This window comes from Macrotis lagotis, chromosome 4, assembly GCF_037893015.1.
Source record: "Macrotis lagotis isolate mMagLag1 chromosome 4, bilby.v1.9.chrom.fasta, whole genome shotgun sequence".
NCBI classification, from domain to species: Eukaryota; Metazoa; Chordata; class Mammalia; order Peramelemorphia; family Peramelidae; genus Macrotis; species Macrotis lagotis.
In genome coordinates, this window is record NC_133661.1 from 84,118,143 (window position 1) to 84,137,284 (window position 19,142).

General features: G+C 39.6%; 1 protein-coding gene across 7 annotated transcripts in view; it reads right to left on the minus strand.

Moving 5' to 3' along the window:
* Window positions 1-19,142, minus strand: part of PCGF5 (polycomb group ring finger 5) — a 140,124-nt gene that overhangs the window by 59,994 nt on the left and 60,988 nt on the right. For 5 of the 7 annotated variants that reach the window (XR_012477855.1, XR_012477853.1, XR_012477854.1 and 2 more), the window contains one exon: window positions 9,566-9,858. Coding sequence is in view for 2 of the 7 variants with exons in the window: in XM_074233392.1 (XP_074089493.1) it covers window positions 9,566-9,677 (112 nt within the window). In the remaining 5 variants the exon portion in view is untranslated. Of the gene's footprint in view, window positions 1-9,565; window positions 9,859-11,883; window positions 11,963-12,332; window positions 12,483-19,142 lie in introns of those variants that run through there. The other 2 variants (XR_012477856.1, XR_012477857.1) reach the window with 2 other exon arrangements.

The following is a 19,142-nucleotide window of genomic DNA, read 5'->3' on the forward strand; positions in this document are numbered from 1 at the left end:
TGATTACTATTTTAATTTATTTTGGGTCATTTTTTTCTTCTTTTTGGTTTTTGCAGGGCAGTGGGGATCAGGTGGCTTACATGTCACACAGCTGGGTGATTGTTGAGGATGGGGCTGTATGGGACTGGATGTGGGCTCGGGTGCTCGTGGCTCCAGGGCTGGTGCTTCATCCATTGTGCCACCTGGCCATACCTACAATTATTACTATTATTTTCTTTAATTTTAATTTTTTTTCTCTCCCCTTTACTTTATCACCCAAGCAAGTCTATATTCATGGGGGGGAGGGGTATTTTGTTTACTCTTAAACAAGATTATTTTGTTAATGTAAAAGATTATTTTATTAATGTAAAAAAACATTTATACAAAATGAGAATAAAAAAATAAAATAAAATAAAAAGAATGCAATCCACTCACAAAAAAAAAAAGAACACTGAACCCAACCAGGTCCAATTGCTCTTGACTGAGAAAGATGTGAAAGTGATGAGATTATTGGGTTTTATGACAGGATCTATGAACAGGAAGTTGACTAATTTTATTGACATTTGTCTCAGTAGAAGGAAGCAACAAATGTCAGTATCTTGAGTAGCTTGAATAGAATTAGGCATGTTTTCATCTAGTATTAAGTTCAAGGTGTTCCTAGATGGAATTATATAGAATCTCTGGTGAATTTTTCCTATATTCACACAAGAAGGATAATTGGTTGAGTGATTTTAAGTTTTAAAAGATCTCAACCTCTTTTCTTCATCAAAAGTATTATCTCTGATCTCTGCCTCACTGGAATGCATAGAGTGATGATGTTTATCTTCAAACTTTTGTACTTGAAGTTTTAAATACAAGTTTGCTTTCTCTTGAGGTATTCTGGTCATGTCATCCAGATGAGCATTTAAAAATTTTTGTTATATACTATCTTAGGCTTTTTTTCAACCCCCTGCTAGTTTCAAACATTACTAAGTGGATTCAGTTTATTTAATAAAGATAGTCATAGGATTGTCAGGTCATGAAAATAAAAAGACTGGGTTTAGAGACACAAGTCCCCTGGTTCAAATCCTAACCATAGGTAGAGGCAAACCAATTAACCTCTGCACACCTCAACCATGTGAAAAATGGAGATTTTTGCCATTCCCGGTGTATTGATATTATTTCTATTTATTATCTTTGTTTTCAGTTTTCAACATCAAGATGCTTTGTAATGGTCTCATATTTTTTAAGTTTTCCTTCCTATACAAAACATGAAGTTTACAAAAATAAATTAAAATGTGTCCTACCACACATATGATCAACTTTATTTTTTTAATGGCAAAGTTATTATTACCAACAACAAAAGATAGCTCAATCTGATTTGATATTTGTTTGTCCTCAAGATTATGACATAAGGAAGGTGATGTCATGACAAGCATGTGAATTAGATTTGAGTGAGGGGGGCTATGCTAAGTCACCAGCCTCATTTCTGCTCCAGGGCCATCTGAATTCAATGACCAGATATAAATCAGAAGGACTGTAGAGGTCCCTGAATTCCAGGCAATCAGAGTTAAGTGACCTGCCCAAGGTCCCACAGCTAGTAAATGTTATGTGTCTTGAGGCTAGATCTGAACTCCCTTCAAGGTCAGCGTTTTATCCACTGCGACACCTAGCTGCCCAAAAAACCCTAGAAAGCACACTAAAATGCATCCTACAATCATTTTCATAAATTTTCATTTTCTGATATAATGCTTTGAACATTTAACAACACTATATCAATGATTAGATATCAAGTGTTAACATGATGGGTAAGAGAGGAAACTCAACTTTCCACCTCAATTGAAATAAACAGAGAATGAGATGGACAATTCACCTGAGAAAGGAAGCAGCTTTGTCGTGACTCTTTGTACCAGAGAAGATTTCTGGTAAAGCACTCCTAGAAACTCAACTAAGTGAGTTTGCTTCCAAACATAAATGGAGGTGCATGAGGACTCTATGAAGAAGATAAAAATCTTCAGGCCCTGAATTATCAGAAGTTGTGAGTTAACCTTGTCCACCAATATATTCTCCATGTGTGCCGCACTACATAATATCTGAGGTTTGAGCTCCCTCAATCCCAATGGTGATTAAGCCCTTGGCAATGTTTTTATATGAACGATTCTTAATATACTAGCTTAGTAAATGCCTTTGGTAAAAGCTAATTAGGTCTACTGGTTGATTATTAACGGGAAGTCAACCATTCACAATGGCTGCTCATAAGCAATAGTAGAAAGTAGTTGCCATAAGGAAACTGAACCCTCAGAAAACCAATGCCTCAAATTTCAATGCAAATTGAAGGATTAACTCCAAGGGGATGTTACAGATGTACATTGTACAGAATCACAGAGTAGGGAGAAACATATTAGACAATCTAGTCCAATCCAAACTAAAACAGGAACCCTTTCTACAACATGAGAAATAGTTGTATTATTTGTTTGGATAGGGGAAACCCACTCCCTCCTGAGGAAGCTCGTTCTGCTATTGAATAACGAAAAGAAGAAAAATCAACAATACCTCAGGGAACACAAAACCACCAGTGGCCCAGATGCTACCTCAGTCACCACCTGGACCCAGCCTGAAACAGAGTCTCACACAGAAGTGGTCATCCTATTTTACTCCTTATCCTGATTCTCTTGGGCAATTTTCCTCCTCTGTCTTCCCCTTTCACTGTAGCAACAATCTCAATTCTATCATTAACAGATATTGCTTCCAAATAGCCCACTCAGTCAGTTAATAAATATTTATTAAGTCCCTGCTCTGTACCAGAGGCTCCTAGGCACAGTGGACAGTCTTGGACTTGGAAGTAGGAAGACTCATCTTCATGAGTTCACATCTGGCCTCAGACACTGATTAGCTGTATGACCCTGGGCAAGTCCCTTATAATTCTCTTTGCCTCACCTGTAAAATGATCTGGATAAGAAAATAGCAACTCCTCCCCGAATCTTTGCCCAGAAAACCCCAAATGGAATCATGGAGAGTCAGACATGACTGAAAAATGACAGGGGACACAAAGGGAGGTAAGGGCCAGCACCTTCCTCAGGGATTTCACAATTTAATGGGGAAGATAGCAAATACATACAAAGTACTTATGTAGGATAAATAGGATATAATTAGGAGAGGGAAACCACTAGAATTAAAAGGACTTGGGAAAGGCTTCCTGAAAAAGATGAGATTTTAATTGGGACTCAGAGGAAGCCAAGGGAGTCAGAAGGCAGAGATGATAAAGAGGATTCTAGGAATGGGGGGTGGGGGTGGGGGAGCCAGAGGGAGACAATGCTTGGATGTGAGAGATGGAGTGTCTCATTCTGAAGACCAATGTTACTGAATCTGAGAGCACAAGGTAGAGAGAAAAATAGAAAGATAGGGGACCCACATTATAAAGGGCTTTGAATGTCAAACAGAAGATTTTGTATTTGATCCTGGATGTAATAGGAGCCACTGGAGCTAAGTAAGATGGGGTGATGTGTCTAGATTTGCACTTTAGGAAAATTACTTTAGTGGAGAAAAATTTGAGGCAGGTAGACTATAACAATAATTCAGAGGCATATAATGAGGAAACCCTGTAACTGAACAGGGACATATTCAGGAGATAATGCAAAGACATGATCAACAGGCCTTAGCTACAATTTGGATATGGAGAGTGAGAGATAGTGAAGAGCTGAGGATGATACCTAGTTTATATGCCTGAGCAATGGAAAGCTGGTATTGTGAGATTGGAGGTCAGAAAAGATAAACCAGCATTAAATAGTGTTGAGAACAGTAGGCACAAAGATGAAAAAAAATTCATGGGAGCTGAAGCAGTAGAAAGGGATAAGAGAAGGGCAGAATGCTCTGGGATGCCTATGGTAAGGGGACATGATCATGAGAAGGATCCAGTAAAGGAGGTTGAAAAGGAGCAACCAGTTAGATAGGCCAAGAAGAAAGTGATATTACAAAAACCTAGAGAATAGAGTATTCAATAATGGAAAGTTATCATCAGTCAATGCTTGCAGAGAGGTCAAGAAGAATGAAGACTTGAGAAAAGGCCAATGGATTTGCAATTAGGAGTTCACTGGTAAATTTGAAGAAAGCAGTTTTGGTGGTATAAGGTTAGAAGCCAGATTATAAAGGATTAAGAAGAGAGTGAATGGAAAGAAAGTGGAGGCACCTATTATAGAAAGCCTTTCAAGGAGTTTGGGGGCGGGGGAGAAAGAGTTCATAGGAAATCATAGGAAAATTTCTGTAAAATATGAGGCAAAGCTCTCAGTGGAGAAAGTGGGGAAAGGAGCCATGGGTAGTTTTAAGGAGGGATGAAAAAGTTTGGAAGAGCTGGTGTGGATAGCTAAGGAGTAAGGTAGAGCAGGACAGTCTAGCAATAGTGAGGGTCTGTGTAACATAAATTTATAGTGAACTCAATCAGAATTGGTCCATGATTTTCTCCACCTTTGACAGTATGTTTAAAAGAACGAAGGCCATGAATAGTTTTGATCTAAGCCTGAGGTTTGGCATGGAATAATTGACAAAATGTTAAGAGACAAAGGACTCCAGAGGACAATGTAGGGTTGAATTGGTTCACTAACAGATCAAAATGGGGAAAAGTGAGTAACTAGTTCAAGGGAAATGGTGTATAGTGGTTAAGGGTTTGATGTTCAGGCTATGGACAAGGAGTAGGCCTTTTTTTTTTTAAAGGAGTAGGCTTTTATAGGGAAGGCAGAGGGAATTAAAGGGATTTCAGAATTCTTGCTGAGTGATGATGAGATCAAAGGTATTTGTGGCTGAGGTGGGCAGAGTGATAAGTAAATGGGTTAAAAATTATTAAAAGTCCCTTAGTATAAGGGCAGGAATTGGGAAGTAGATAAAAATTATAAGCCAAGTATAAAACTCATTGAGAAAGAAATGTAAGTTTGGATTTTGATTGGATGATGAAGATGAATACCAAGGAAACTGAAAGAAGAGGTTAGTGAATGATGGAGGTAGGGAAGCAAGGGGAATTGCTCACCAGAACTGAAGGGAATGTGTAAAGGTATAGCCAGAACTGAAAAGGTTGGCAAGGGAAGATGCGTCAGGAGGAGAAAGTCAAGACAGAATGTGTAAGAAAGGAAAAGATTTAGGTAGGATGAAGGGAAGTTTGTTGTCCAGAGTGGAAAGGTATTTGGTTGGAATTGGGGGACTTGGTGGTAGAAGGGTTGAGGGGAATGGGAATGAGGGACTGGGCAGTAAGAGAATGGGGAATGATATCTGAATGATGACCTACAAAGTAGGAATCACTGGGATGTGTAAGAGTGTGCCTGGTATCCTTTAGAATCTCAGGTTTAGAGGTTGAAGGATAAGCCATTGAGTATGACTATCATTTTACAGATGAAGAAACTGAAACACAGGCATGTTAAATTACTTGCCCAGGGTCTTAGAGTTAATAAGTTTCTGAGGCAGGATCTAAACCTGGTTTTTCCCAATTCATGTCCAGTGCTTGCTCTATCTATAGCTATAAGGCTTTGATTTGTATCCATTTTACTCTTACCATAAATTCTTACATTTTGCCACTCCTAAGAGTATTCTTTAATCTTCACTCCAACCTTCCCATTCAGGTTGAGCTAGAACCAAAAAAGACTCAGAAACTGATGAAAGATGAATTAGAATAAAGAATTGAAGACAACCACTAGGGGCTATAACTTAGTGGCTGGAAGAATGGAAAAATGTCAACAAAAATAGGGTAGTTAGAGAAGGGACGGATTTGGAAAAGAAGGTATATTCCATTTTAGATAAATGGAGTTGAGACTTGTTGATGAGTCCAAAAGACAGGTTAAGTTATATGTGACAGAGGCTCCAGAGAGGGATCTACTGGTTTGGTAGTCATCTGCATAGATCAACTCATGGAAATTCAGATTTCATATCACCCCTCTTACTCAGGATGCCACCATATCAAAATTCATCTCAACAGAGTCTACAGTACTAGAAATATTTCATATCAATAGTCCCAAAGGGAGGGAGAGCAATATTTTCTTATGTCTTCTTTGAGACAAAGATTAGTTATTATAATTAAATTATAATTTGAGTCTTTTTGTTCTTTACATTTACATAGTTAAGGGTCACTGTATTTCAGTTTATTTTTTATCAGAACCAGTTCATATCAATTTTTCCATATTTTTTCTACATTCTTCATAGTCAACCTTTCTTACTATCGAGTAATTTCATTCATGTCCCACAATTTGGAAAATTATTCCTTAATAAAGACATCTACTTTATTTTCAATTCTTTGCTACCACGAAAAGTGCTGATAATATTTTAGTATATATTAGACCTTTCTATCTTTAACTTCCCTGGGCAAATGTCTAAAAGGGATTTCTAAGTCAAGACAAGAGAATGTTTGGTCAAGGTTTGGAGTTTGTTTGTGTTTTTTGGCATAATTCAAAATTGTTTCCAAATCGGTTCTCCCAATTTAAAGTTCCACCAATAGTACATAAGTATGAATATGTTAACAAAATTCATACTCTAGAATTGACTACTCCCATCTTTTATCATCTTTCTCATTTTTCTGGATGTGAACTGTCAAGATTTCTTTTGTCTTTCTCTTATTAGAACTGATTTGGAATATTCTTTCATGTGGCTGCTAATAGTTTAAATTTTTTCTTTTTGAAAATTATTTATCCTTTGACTACTTACCATTATTGATATCTTAACAAATCAATCCAGTGGCCTTTTCTTAGTCAGTCCTCATCTTCCTTGACCCCACTGAAGCTTTTTAGTATTCTTGATACTGCCCTGGTTCTTCTATCTACCTAACCACCCACTTCTAGTATCTTTTATTAGATCATGATACCCTTTTCATAGGTATAGCCCAGGGTTCTATCTCTTATTGTACAATCTCAATTATCTCAACAACTCCCTTGAGTTCAATTAATGATCTCTATATAAAAATCTCTTTATATAGTTTTCCCATTCACCCTAAGCTTTAATGCAACCTGTCTGATGGACAGTTTTTTCCTGGATATTTCATGGGCACTGTGTGGAGGACAGACTGGGAAAGGGAGAGAAGTCAGGAAGATAGAACAATTAACAACAGTACAGGCAAGAGACTGCTAAAGATCTAGAGAAAACACAATAGCCTCTAAGTGGAAAGAAGGCGTTGATATGAGCATTTGATGTAGAACTTTTACAACTTGATAAATGATTCAATATAAACCCATGAGAAAATGAGAAAGAAGAATCAAGTATTACTAAGTTTCAAACATTGGAGACAAGAAGGATGACCAGTGCTTCCCTAATTCTTCTCTTTTTCAGGCTTAATATTGTATCCCCCTCCCTTCAACTAATATGCTTTAATACCTTTACTGTTTTGGATGCTATAAAATGCGATGCCTAAAACTGACCATATTTCTCCAGATATATGTACTCTTAAGACACTATTAATTTTTTCTAAATGTTCCTTACTAGAATAAGCTATAAATCTTGTAAAACTGGCTCTCTCTCCTTTTGGCTTCTTATGATTAAAGTCTTTCTTCTTTTTTTTTGACAGTAACAAAACTTCTATAGATGCCTCCCATCTTCTCCATCAGCTTGTCCTCTGTCATCTTATTTCCCCTTCTCTCTCACCCTCTATATCTAGTCTTTAATTTCTTCCCATCTACTTGTTTTTTTCCAATTGTTTTTGGGTGTGCTCAAGTCTATCCCATCCTTGAGAAAAATTCACTGTACCCAAACTTTTAGATGGAACTATTTACAAGTAAGAGACTTTCTACCTTGTGACTTACTCTTCAAGCTTTTGCAATCTGGCTCCAGATCTCATCATTCAAATGAAACTGCTCTCTTTAAAGTTACCAATAAGTTAACTTCCAAGTCTGATAGTGATAATCTTTTCTCCATCCTCATCTTTCTTGATCTCTCTCCTCAGATGTCATCGACCACTCTCTCTTGGATACTCTCTTCTGTTTTTTTCATGACATTACTCTTTCCTGATTCTCCTCTAGCTTATGCAACCTCTTTTTAGTCTCCTTTGCCAATTCATTACCTATATCCTACCTCCTAACAATAGTGTCCCAAAGGCCTCATCTCTTCTCTACATTCCCTTGGTGACCTCATTGACTCTCCAGGGTTTAGTTATTCTCTCTACCCAAATGACTCACAGATCTAAGTATTCTGCTTCTGTGTCTCTTCTGAGTATAAGTCCCACAATATGAACTAACCATTAGACACTCAAGAGTGAATGTCCCAGAGACATTTCAAGCTCATTTTATATATATATATATATATATATATATATATATATACACACACACACACACATATATATATATATGAAAAAGAATTTGTTATTTCGCCCTCCCCTTTCTAAACGTCTCCATTTCTCTTAAAAGTACCAACATTTCCAGAAGCTAGGTAGTGTAGTGGATAAAGTACCAGCCCTGTAGTCAGGAGGACCTAGGTTCACATCCAGCCTCAGACACTTATTCCCTAGCTGTGTGATCTTGGGCAAGTCCCTGAACTCTATGGTCTTGCAAAAAAAAAAAAAAACACCTGGGTGGGGGGAGTACCACCATTTCTGCAAGTCTCCCTGGTTCATAGCCTTGAATATTCACTTCCCCTGAACTACATATTCAGTCGGTGGCAAAATCTTGTCACTTCTATTTTTTCAAGATCTCTCCACCTCAGCCTTTCTTCCTGCTTCCTTGGTCACCATCTTAGATCAAACTCTTACCTTAACTATTTTACAATGTCCTTCTTTTTAAATGTTTTTGGGGGAGGTTTTGCAAGACAATGGGGTGAAGTGACTTGCCCAAGGTGACTCAGTTAAGTAAGTATCAAATGTCAGAGGGCAGATTTCAAATCAAATCCTCCTGACTTCAGGGTCAGTGCTCTATCTACATCACCTAGCTGCCCCCCCCCATGTCCTTTTTGTTGGTTCCCCTAACAACTCTGGACTACAATCCATATTTCACAAAGTTACAAAATAAGTCTTTAAGTGCAAATTTAACCATGTCACTCCCCTAGTGTGGTGGACTACATTGACTCCTCATTGCCTCTAAGTTAAAACAAACTCATATGGTTAACTTTTAAAGTCTTTCAAAATCTAGTCCCAAGCCTGTCTTTCCAGATTCAATGTACACTGCTCCCCTTTCCGTAGTCAAGTCCTGGTGACTTTTTTTTATTGACTATCCCCCTTGCCAACACTGAACCTTCTTCTCACCTCTATCTTAAAAAATCTCTTATTTCCTTAAGACACAACTCAAACACTACTGTTTTACACAAAGCCTTCCTTGGAGGGTTACTCTGATCAACTATCGGTCCCACCTGCAGCTGCTAGCCTCCCTCCTTAACTACCTTTTCTTTTGCTCCCTTATTTTGGATTTGTTCAGTATGCACTTGTGTTTGTAGGTATTATCTTCCAAAATAGAATCTAAGTTCCTTAAGTAAGAATTGTTTAATTGTGTCTTTCTATCTTTAGTGGTTTGCAGAATGCACAGGCATATTACAAATGCTTACTGACTTAAACATTCAAATACTGTTCTTTCAAAAAGTTACTATTAAATAAAAATTGGAACAAATTAAAAAGGCATGCATAATTCTGATTGATACCTTCCAAAATAATACTTACAGGTATGGAGACACTCTGTCACTGTAGTTGGCTTGATAAGATACCCTTTACAAATGTAACAGGTAATATGAGGGTTGAAGTCTTTCACTAAGTGCTTCCTTTGAGTAGCCATTCGAAGAGTAGCTGATACTGTTGAGTAGTTCGTACAACAAATAGCCTGTGTAGATCAGAGAGGAATTACAGGAGCTGATGTGTTTCTCTGTGAAGGTGGACTTTCCGAGACATCTGAATGTTTCAGTTTTCTCATGAGGATACTGCTCATAACTCCGTTTGGAAGTTTTGCTTTTTCATGCCTGTTATATTTATTTGAGGGGAGAAAATATGAAATTGTTTATTATGTGTTATAAAAATAATTTTCAAAATTAGTTGCTGTGTAATGATAAATGTTCAGTTTTCCATGTAAAACTTGAATGACTGAATTTAACATGTCCTTGACATGTTAGCATCTTAAAACTGTCTTAATTTTTCTCAGAAGGAAAAATATCCTGTCAACTATCAGAGTTAAGAGCAATTTTCTCAATTCTTTTTTTTTTTTGGCAAGGCAAGGGGGTTAAGTGACTTGCCCGAGGTCACATTGCTAAGTATTGTGTGAAGTCAAGTTTGAACTCAAGTTCTCCTGACTCCAGGGCTGGTCTCCTACCAATGTGCCACATAACTGCCCCCCCCATTCTCAAAAGAATTTTCCCTATTGAATATCATTCTAGTCACTGAAATCACCGTGTATAAAGTTTCTAAAATGCAAACAGTAAATTAAGAAAATGCAAACAGTAAATTAAGAAAGTTTTCTTCCCATATCTACAGTAAAGATCACTTACATATATATATAAGAATTAAATTTGACAGACATTTTATATTGTTTATGATTAATTGCAATAACTCACTGTTGAACTGTCCATCTTTATAGGCAGTCTAGAAAATAACAGGATCATAGATTAGGTATGAAAGGGAAATCTGGAATTATCTAACCCAACCCAGAAGAAACTGAAGCCCATACTAAGTTGAGATTTGCTCAGCCAAAGTCACAAAAGTAAAGTGAGCTTCAAAGTGAAATCTTCTGACTTTAAATGCATTTCTGTCATTTTTAAAAATTCATCTTACCACCTATATAATTCATATTTATTCCATTCACCATTAATGGCACAGGTTTTTAAATGAAAAGGTCAATGTGCCCAACTCTCTCATTTTACAGATAAGGAAACTGAGGCAAAGAAACCAAGAGACTTGTGAAGGTTTATATAGCTAAGAAAATCCTGAACTTTGAAGTGAGATCTTCCTAAGGCAAAGTCCAAAGCACCAACCAAATTCAATTTATATGATACAAATAAATGATATTAATAGCTAGCATTTACAAACACTTTACAAATCACTTCACAAATATCTCATTTAGTCATTATAACAACCCTGGGGTAGATACTATTTTTAAAGCCATTTTTATAGAAGAGGAAATTGAATCACAGGTGTCTTATATGTGTCTTATATATGTCATAAGTTTATATAGGGCTTTCCTTTAAAAATCTGTATGAAGTACGTACTGCAAATAATATCACCCCCATTTTCAGATAAGGGGCATAAGGAGTCAGTGGAAAGAGACCAAGTTTCAAAAACTCCTACTTACTGACTCCAAAACCAAAGTTCTTACTTCTCTGGATCCAATTTTCCTTATAATAAATAGGGGGTGGGGGAAGGCAAAGGAGGAGGAGGAGTTAAATCTTAGGACTGACCCAAAAGTCCTTCCAGATAGAACAATCTAAGAAAATAAAATAATCTTAAGTATGCAACTAGCTTTTAATATGCTACAAATGAGTAGTCTGCAGTTCACTTCAATATTTGATTCGATCACTATCTCAAGTAAGTACTACAAATCTTCTCTGATGCATACATTAGTACTCTTGCCCTCGAGGAGTTTACAATTACAATTTCCCTAGTGGATTAGGTACAGACATCTATATACTACAAAATGGAATGGCAGAACAGCAACCGAGAGGAACCCCAAATGCTATGAGCAATCGAAAGCCTACACAGCAAGTTAAAAAAAAAAAAAAGACCCATTCCTTCATGAAAAGTTGGAAAGCCTTTTCTTTTGGCCTCTGTGAGTGGGCAGGGTCAGGTGTGGGTTTGGTGACCCTTCACTGGTTAGAATGGGGCACCTCCACGGGAGGTCCTGCTTTTTAGGAGGATGCGCAGGTGGTCAGGCTCACGAGTCAACACGTGGTGTTTAGCTCCTTTCTCGACATTTATAGGTTCCTTACAACCTGACCCCTCCTCCTAGGAAAGGGTGGAGGACGGAATGGAATTCCCTCCTCCGCCCCGATCCTCACCCCAAACTCCTTCCCGCTCTGCAGAGGGCAAGTAGGGTTCCGGGGACTGGTTCCTCCGCCTGGATCCCGGCAGGCTCCCCCCGGCCCCGAGCCGGCCGGGACGGCTGCGGCAGGTGCCTCCAAGGGGCCGCTTCCCGGCAGGGTGCAAAGTTCCGGGGGGCGGGGGCCCCCGGCTTACCCCGCCGCCGCCTCTTCGCTGCGGGGCCCGCCGCCCGCCCGCGTGCCAGCCCGAGAGAAGGAAAGTGAAAGAGAAAGCCGGCCAGCCCAGCCCGGGCCAGCGCCGCGCGGCCTGGCCCAGGCCCCCTCTCCGCCCGCCCGCCCCGCAGGAAGGCGGGAGCGCGGCCCGGCCCCCAGCCGCCCGCCCGGCCCGCGCCCGCCCGCATGCCGCCGACTCCCCTCCGGGGCCGGCTCCCGTCCGGGGCCGCCCCACGTTCCCACGCCCCGCTCACCCGCGGAAGTCTCCTTCCACCCCAGCCCGCTCGCTCCGGGTTTGAGCGCAGCCGCGGCTAAATTCGGGGCGAGGTCTTGTTTTTCTCCACCTCCACAAAGGAGCGGTCTGGTCTGCCCCGGCGGCTCGAGAAGGCAACGGCCCAGGTTTCTGTGGGTCCGAGTGAACGCGCTCTGCTCCGGCAGCTGCGACGGCCGCCCGGGCTCCCTCGGGTCCGGGTAAGGCAGGTCTGCCGGAGGGAGGTGGGGAGAGCGGGGAGGGCTCGGCCCCGCTACGTGCTGAGCAGCCCCTACCTCAACTGTCAGGACAGCCGGGAGCCGGGGACATGGGGAACCAGGAGAAACTTTTTCCCCTGAAAAGTAATTTAAATCTCTCAAAATTAAAAGCCGGGGCAGGAGGAATAATTAGTTTTCCAAATTCCCCACCAAAGCCCAATCTCCACCACTCCGGGTACCTCGAGCCCCACCTACAGCGAGCCGTCCATTGTACACTTAGCTCATTAAACAAGTGGTTATTGCCCGCCGGTAGCGGGAGTCCGCTATACTCGCGGCTAGGCCCTACCTAGGAGGCGGCTCCCCCGAACAATCACATGGTTCGCCCCTTTCACAGAAGAAACGCTCATTAAATTGACAATCAAAGGCCGCTTCGGTGGGGGAGGCGAAGATTCTTCAATCTAACCTAGGATCGACCAGAAGGCCGCCAAAAAGGCACTTTAAAGTTTTGTAAAGCCCCAAAGGCAACTTGGCTGAAGGAGAGGACAACGCTTCGGAAGCATGAGGGGGTGGGGGGTTAAAGAACTATTTAAGGTCACCTCATTCCTTTAGTCTTTTAAGTACCAATTAGGAGCCTTTTTTTCCCCAGTCCCCCCACAACTCAGGTAGCCCGAGTCTTGAAAAACTGAGGTAGAATCGAGTCTCAAAACAAGCCCATGGGCTAAGCCGTTGTAACTTTTGCTTTGTAAACCTCAGTGACATTCCTAAAAACGAGGTCTAACTATATTGCTTCTCTGCTCAATAAATTCTCATGGCTCTCAACTTCTAGGATCAAATACAAACAAATCCACTTGCCGCAGCTCTTCACTAGCCTATCTTTCCGATACACCCCCTTCAGGAACTCAACAGTATATCCAAATAGCGTTTGGGGGGATTCCTCACCGGGAGGATACTTGACCCACCTCTCATTTCATTGTCTTTGCCAAGACTGACCCCCCGCAGTAGCCTATGTTCCTTTTTCCTAAGATCTACCTCTCAGAATTTCTAGTTTTCTTTAAAGCTCAGCTGAACAGGGCAACTTTTATTCCTGGAGTATTTTGTATCCTCTTAGCTTAGCACTTAGTACTTCCTAAATGGATTTTATAAACACTCACCCCTTTGTGTGTGTGTGTGTGTAATAGATTCATGTAAATATATATATATGACCTATAGATTTGCAATCATATATGGATTATATATCTAGATATAGATGTATTTATTCATACACACACACACACCCCTTATGTATCATCTATACTTTAGTGGCACAATAGATAGCATAACTGGAACAACAGTAATGAAAACCCAGTTCAAACCTAGCCTTAGACATTTACTACTTATGTAACTCTGACCAAAGACACTTTAACTGTTTTCCTGTTTCCTCATTTGTAAGATGGAGAATTTAATGGAGGGACCTATAAACTAGTATTGTTGTGAGGTCCAGATGAAACAAAGATTATAAAGGACTAAAATGCCTAACCTTGAAGTGTATGGAGGTGTTTAACAAACTTCAGTGACTGATATAGGAATGTCAGTGTGGATGTATGTGGTGTGGGGGAGGGAGACAAAAATGTTGCATAAACCCTAAAGTGGCTCTTAATTAATATTTGTTTATTTCTGTCTTAAATCTGACATCTTAGAGCACTAAAAGAAGCAAACAGTATTTAAAATGTTCTCTCTATAATTAAATTTATGGTGGAAGTAGCCAGGAGAGAGGGAAGAGGTAAAGAGAAAAGAAAATCTCTCTGGAACCACCAAAAGAGAATTCCACATCAAAAACAACTTTCACCAATCACATATTACTAATCCTAATGGGAACTCCTTATAAATCTCTGCCTGCCAGTTTGCTAAACTGTGATCAGCTTCAATAAGTTACACCAATCATGATGAGCTGGGAAAACAAGCTAGGTAAATGATTTCATGCTTGAAGGATTTCACTGCAGGTTTCTTTAATATCTGAGAATAAACCAATATAAGAAGAGTCTTATTTCCAGTGCATTTAAAATATGTAATGGAAGCTATTCCCATTATAAGAAGTCACAATACACATGGCAGCATGCCAATTTTAAGAAATTATCATCACAGCACAACTGTTTGTATTGCACAAGTACACAAATTATATGGATGCTTTCCCATTTTCTTGATACATTTTACAAGTCCAAATCATATTTATATACTGTCCAAACAGACTGAATGACTTTGGATCAATATAGACAAATTGCTTTTCATAAGAAAACAGCACAGTGGAGAAAAAAATCCAAAGAAATTAACTTTTTTTGGGAGAGGGTACATATGACATTACCTTCTAAAAATATTAACAAGGATTCCTTTTGCAAAAGGTATATTTATTTCTAAGCAAAGAATGGTTAATAAAACAAGATGAAATTTCTTACATCTAAGAAAAAAAAGAGACCCCCCCCCTCAGTTATTAACTTTTTCCTTCATGTCCCTGGGCTCCATTTCCCTCAATAGTAACACTTTGGATTCCTATGCAGTCCTTCTTTAGGGGTTTAGCTATTCCTCAAGGAATAAATATGCAAACTGCCTCCCCCCACCACACACACTTCTAGCTACCCAGCCCTTCCCATTCCATTCATGGCCAAATTTCTAGAAAAGATTAGCCACCACTCACCCTCCCCTTTGCCTACAACATTCATGGGTCCCTATCATCTCTTGCCCCCTCATCCCCAAACCCTCAAAACCCTTCCCTTCACTCCCTTATTTCTAAAAGTTATTCTCTTTCTTCCCTTTCACTGCCACAGAGTGGTCTACACTCACAGGTTCTATTTCCCCACCTATTCAGTGTGCAGTTCCCCCCCCACAAACTTACGAATGACTCACTAAATCTAACAGCCTCTTTTCCTGCAGTTATCCTTAATTTTTCTATGGTAATTCTAGGAATCTCTACTGCCTTTTCTTCAATGATACTAGATATATTCTTAGTTCAAAGGAGCATAAGATCTGGAGTCAACTAGTTCAACTATGGCCCAGAAAGGCAGATGAACTGCTTAGTCATGCAAAGCAGTATAAGTATCAAATCTGGGTTTTGAAGTTCAAATCTAGCATATATCCCATTGTATCAGTTGTCAGGTAAAAAAGGATACATATTTGGAAAGCAAGAACTGTTACTGAATGAATTGTCAGCAGTACTAAAACACCAAATGAGCTGAGTAGGGCAAGGAAAAGAAGGGTGGGGTAGGTGGGGTGGGGCAAGGGGGGGGGGGAAGGGTGCTTGGGAAAGGAGTGTTTGAAACTATCCTGTGGGAAAGAGAAGATTAAAAAGGCATACAAATTATGGCTTGAGATAAATAGGAAGAGGAGAGCTAACAAAAAATCCAATGAAAATGGTTTTGTTTTTTGTTTTTGCTATGAGTCCTCTTTGGACAGGAAATGACAGAACAAAAGTGTCTAAAATAGAGCTGATAACCAAGCTAAGTAAAGGAGCTAACTTAAAGCACCTAACTAAAAACATAATAAATTCACCTGGTCCTGATAAAGGACATTCTTCTCCTTTCAAATAACCCTTTCCAATATCCTTTTTTGGCTCTTCATTCTATTTCTACTGCCCCTTTAGCATGGAAGTCTTTAAGAGTTCTGAACTCAAGCCTCCTCTCTAGCTATACTTTCTTTTGGTGACCTTATACATGGAATCGTTTTTTACCTCTATACAGATTTCCAGATTCTATTGCTATTCCCAACTCTTAACAGTTTCACATCTTTGATTGTCAACTAGATATCTGCACTTAAATGGTCCAACAGTATCTCAAATTCAAGTTCAAAACAACTCTTTATCTTGCCCCTAAAACCTGCTATTTCTATGGATGGCATCACTATATTCAGTCACCCAGGCTGATAGCCCTGGAGTCCCTCTTAGTTTTTCCCTCTTAAATCAGTTGCCAAACCTTTCTCTGCATTTTCTCTCATATCTTTTTCTTCCTCTCAACTTCAATTTCCTCAACTAAAACTAACTTTGCTCATCTAAACTATTACAACTGGCTCCTTACCTCTAGTCTTCCTGCCTCCAGTTACTGCCTGAAGAATCTTCCTACTTCACTCTCCTACTCAAAAATCTCCATGGGTCTTCCTTAACTACTGAAGAAAGAATAAACTACTGATTGTGGACTTTAAGATCCTTTATATTTATTCTCCAGCCTATCTTCCAACCTATTTAACACTGCTTCTCCTCATATACCCATACAGACTTACTCTTCCCTCAGCCATTTTCATGCCTTTATCAACTCTGACCTTAAAACAGAACTGGTCCCTGCTTCTTTTTTTCCCCATGCAGTGCTTCTCTATCACCTCCTTTAAGAAATCTTCCCAGATCATTCCCCTTCCTTCGAAAAAAAGTACCTTCTTCTCCAATTATCTCAGAGCACTTTAGCAGTGCAATCCTTGATGCTTGAGTAGACTGCTACTTGTTTACAAGTCTTTTGACATCTGGATCTTTCTTTTCCTAAGTCTAACATGGTGCCATGGCATACAGTAAACACTGATTAAGTGCTTACTGAGTAAATTAAGTGCCCACTGTTTACTGAACTCTATACCAAGCAGAGAGGGAATGAGTGACAGGAGTAAGAGGAAGAAAGCCTTCAAACAAAACAAAATATTTTTCCTGCTTTCAGTGTCTACAAACATAGAAACTGACAAAAATGACTCAACAAACAGCATGCAATTATATGTTAAGAGGCAGTACATAGTGAATAGCAAGCTATTTCTGAAGTGAAAAAGACCTGAGTTCAAGTCCTGTCTCTGACACACATACACACACACATGCCCGCCATGGTCCAGGGAAAATCATTGAACCATAAATGGCTAAGACTGAAAGTAAAAGAGTTACTGCTAAGGGGTATAAGAGGGAGCTTCTTACTAGAAATTCCCTAAGCAGTTGAAGTCACAGCTTTAAAAGTTTTTTAAAAGTAAGCAAATCCAATATTTAAAAATGAGTACTTCATAAATCATGCACGTACATGCATCTCATTAAATAAAACTGCCTACACATACACACCCACACATCCACAGACACCCACACATCCCTATACAGAAAACCTCCTGACCTGCCTGCTCTCCCTGCCATGGCCATGCACATTCTCTCCTCTGCCTCCTTTAACTACGCTCTCTTCACAAAGGAGGAAAGTTCCCCCATTGGCTATTCTGTAAAAGTGTAGTCTCACTTGAGTCTCACAACAACCCTGTGAAATAGGGTTATTTCCACTATAAAACTGAGGAAACTGAGGCAGACAAAGGTTAGCTGACCTGTCCAGGTTTAAATGGAGACTGAAATCTGATTTAACCTCGTCTTCCTGACTCCAGTTCCTGTGCTCCACCTGTTGTGTCACAGACCAATTCTACAATTTTACCTAAGTGAGGGATTTCTTACTTGTCAAGGCTAATGGCCTTTTTCAGTTTTTTCCTTCTTGATCTCTTCGCAGTCTCTGAAACAGTTGATTATGCTCTTCTCTTTGTTATTCTTTTCTATTTTTTTTTTGTGCCATTGAATCCCAGCCTTGCATCTCCTACTGCCTAGTGGACATCTCAAACTGGTTAGATTACTTAGACTCAACATGTGTAAAACTGAACTCATTTTCCCCTCTAAAGTGTCACCTCTTCCTAATTTTGCTCTTTCTGCTGACAACTCCACCATTCTCAGTCACCCAAGTTTACAACCTTTGTGACATCCCCATCATCACACTTTCTCCCCTATATTCAATCTGTTGTCAAGTCCTATCAGTTCTACGTCTGTAACATCTCTCATATGAGCTCTCTTCTCTCAGTTACTGCCATCACCTTGATATAGACTCCTTATCACCTCCCACCTGGTCTACTGTAATTGCCAGTCATTCCCCTTGAATCATGAGGATAGGGATTGTTGAAGGAAGAGCAGAAGAACACATGTTGGGTAAAGAAATTCTATGTAAAAAAAAGGCAGGAACAAATAAGCTATGTATGGGAATCAGCAGAGAGAGAGTTGTATGGATAGAGCTGTGTCCATCACTTGTGGCAACAAGGAAGAATCTGACAAAACTTGGAGCAAAGTGACTAAAATTGAGACAGGGTTTTGTAGGCTAGCAGTGGATAGCCCAGAGTAGGTACCTGAATGAAGGAATGATATAATTAGAGAAATACAGGGAAATAAGGAAGAGCACTGTGGACATAGTAAAATGAACTTTTGACATAACGAGCAGGGTCATTCTGAGGAGTTCCTGGGGTCTTTGGCAAATTGCACCTAAAGTGTCTCACCTTTAACATTTTTGTGCACATAAAATCAGGTTTTTGAGATGAAGTAGACACAATTGGGTTCATGTTTGCTTCTGATATATAATTACCATAATCATCATGGATAAGCCATTTTTAATCCCTCAATGTCCCCAAACAACTTGATAAGACTAAGTTGCAAATAAATCATATCAGAACTGCATTAGTGATGGCATTTGGGGGGAACTTCCCATCCAATGAAATCACTTATCAACAATGCTTACGTACCAAAAAAATAAAGCTTCAGCGAAGATTTTACTTCAGTTAGGACCAAGCTACCTAATCAAAAAGCGTTAGTCAGCAAC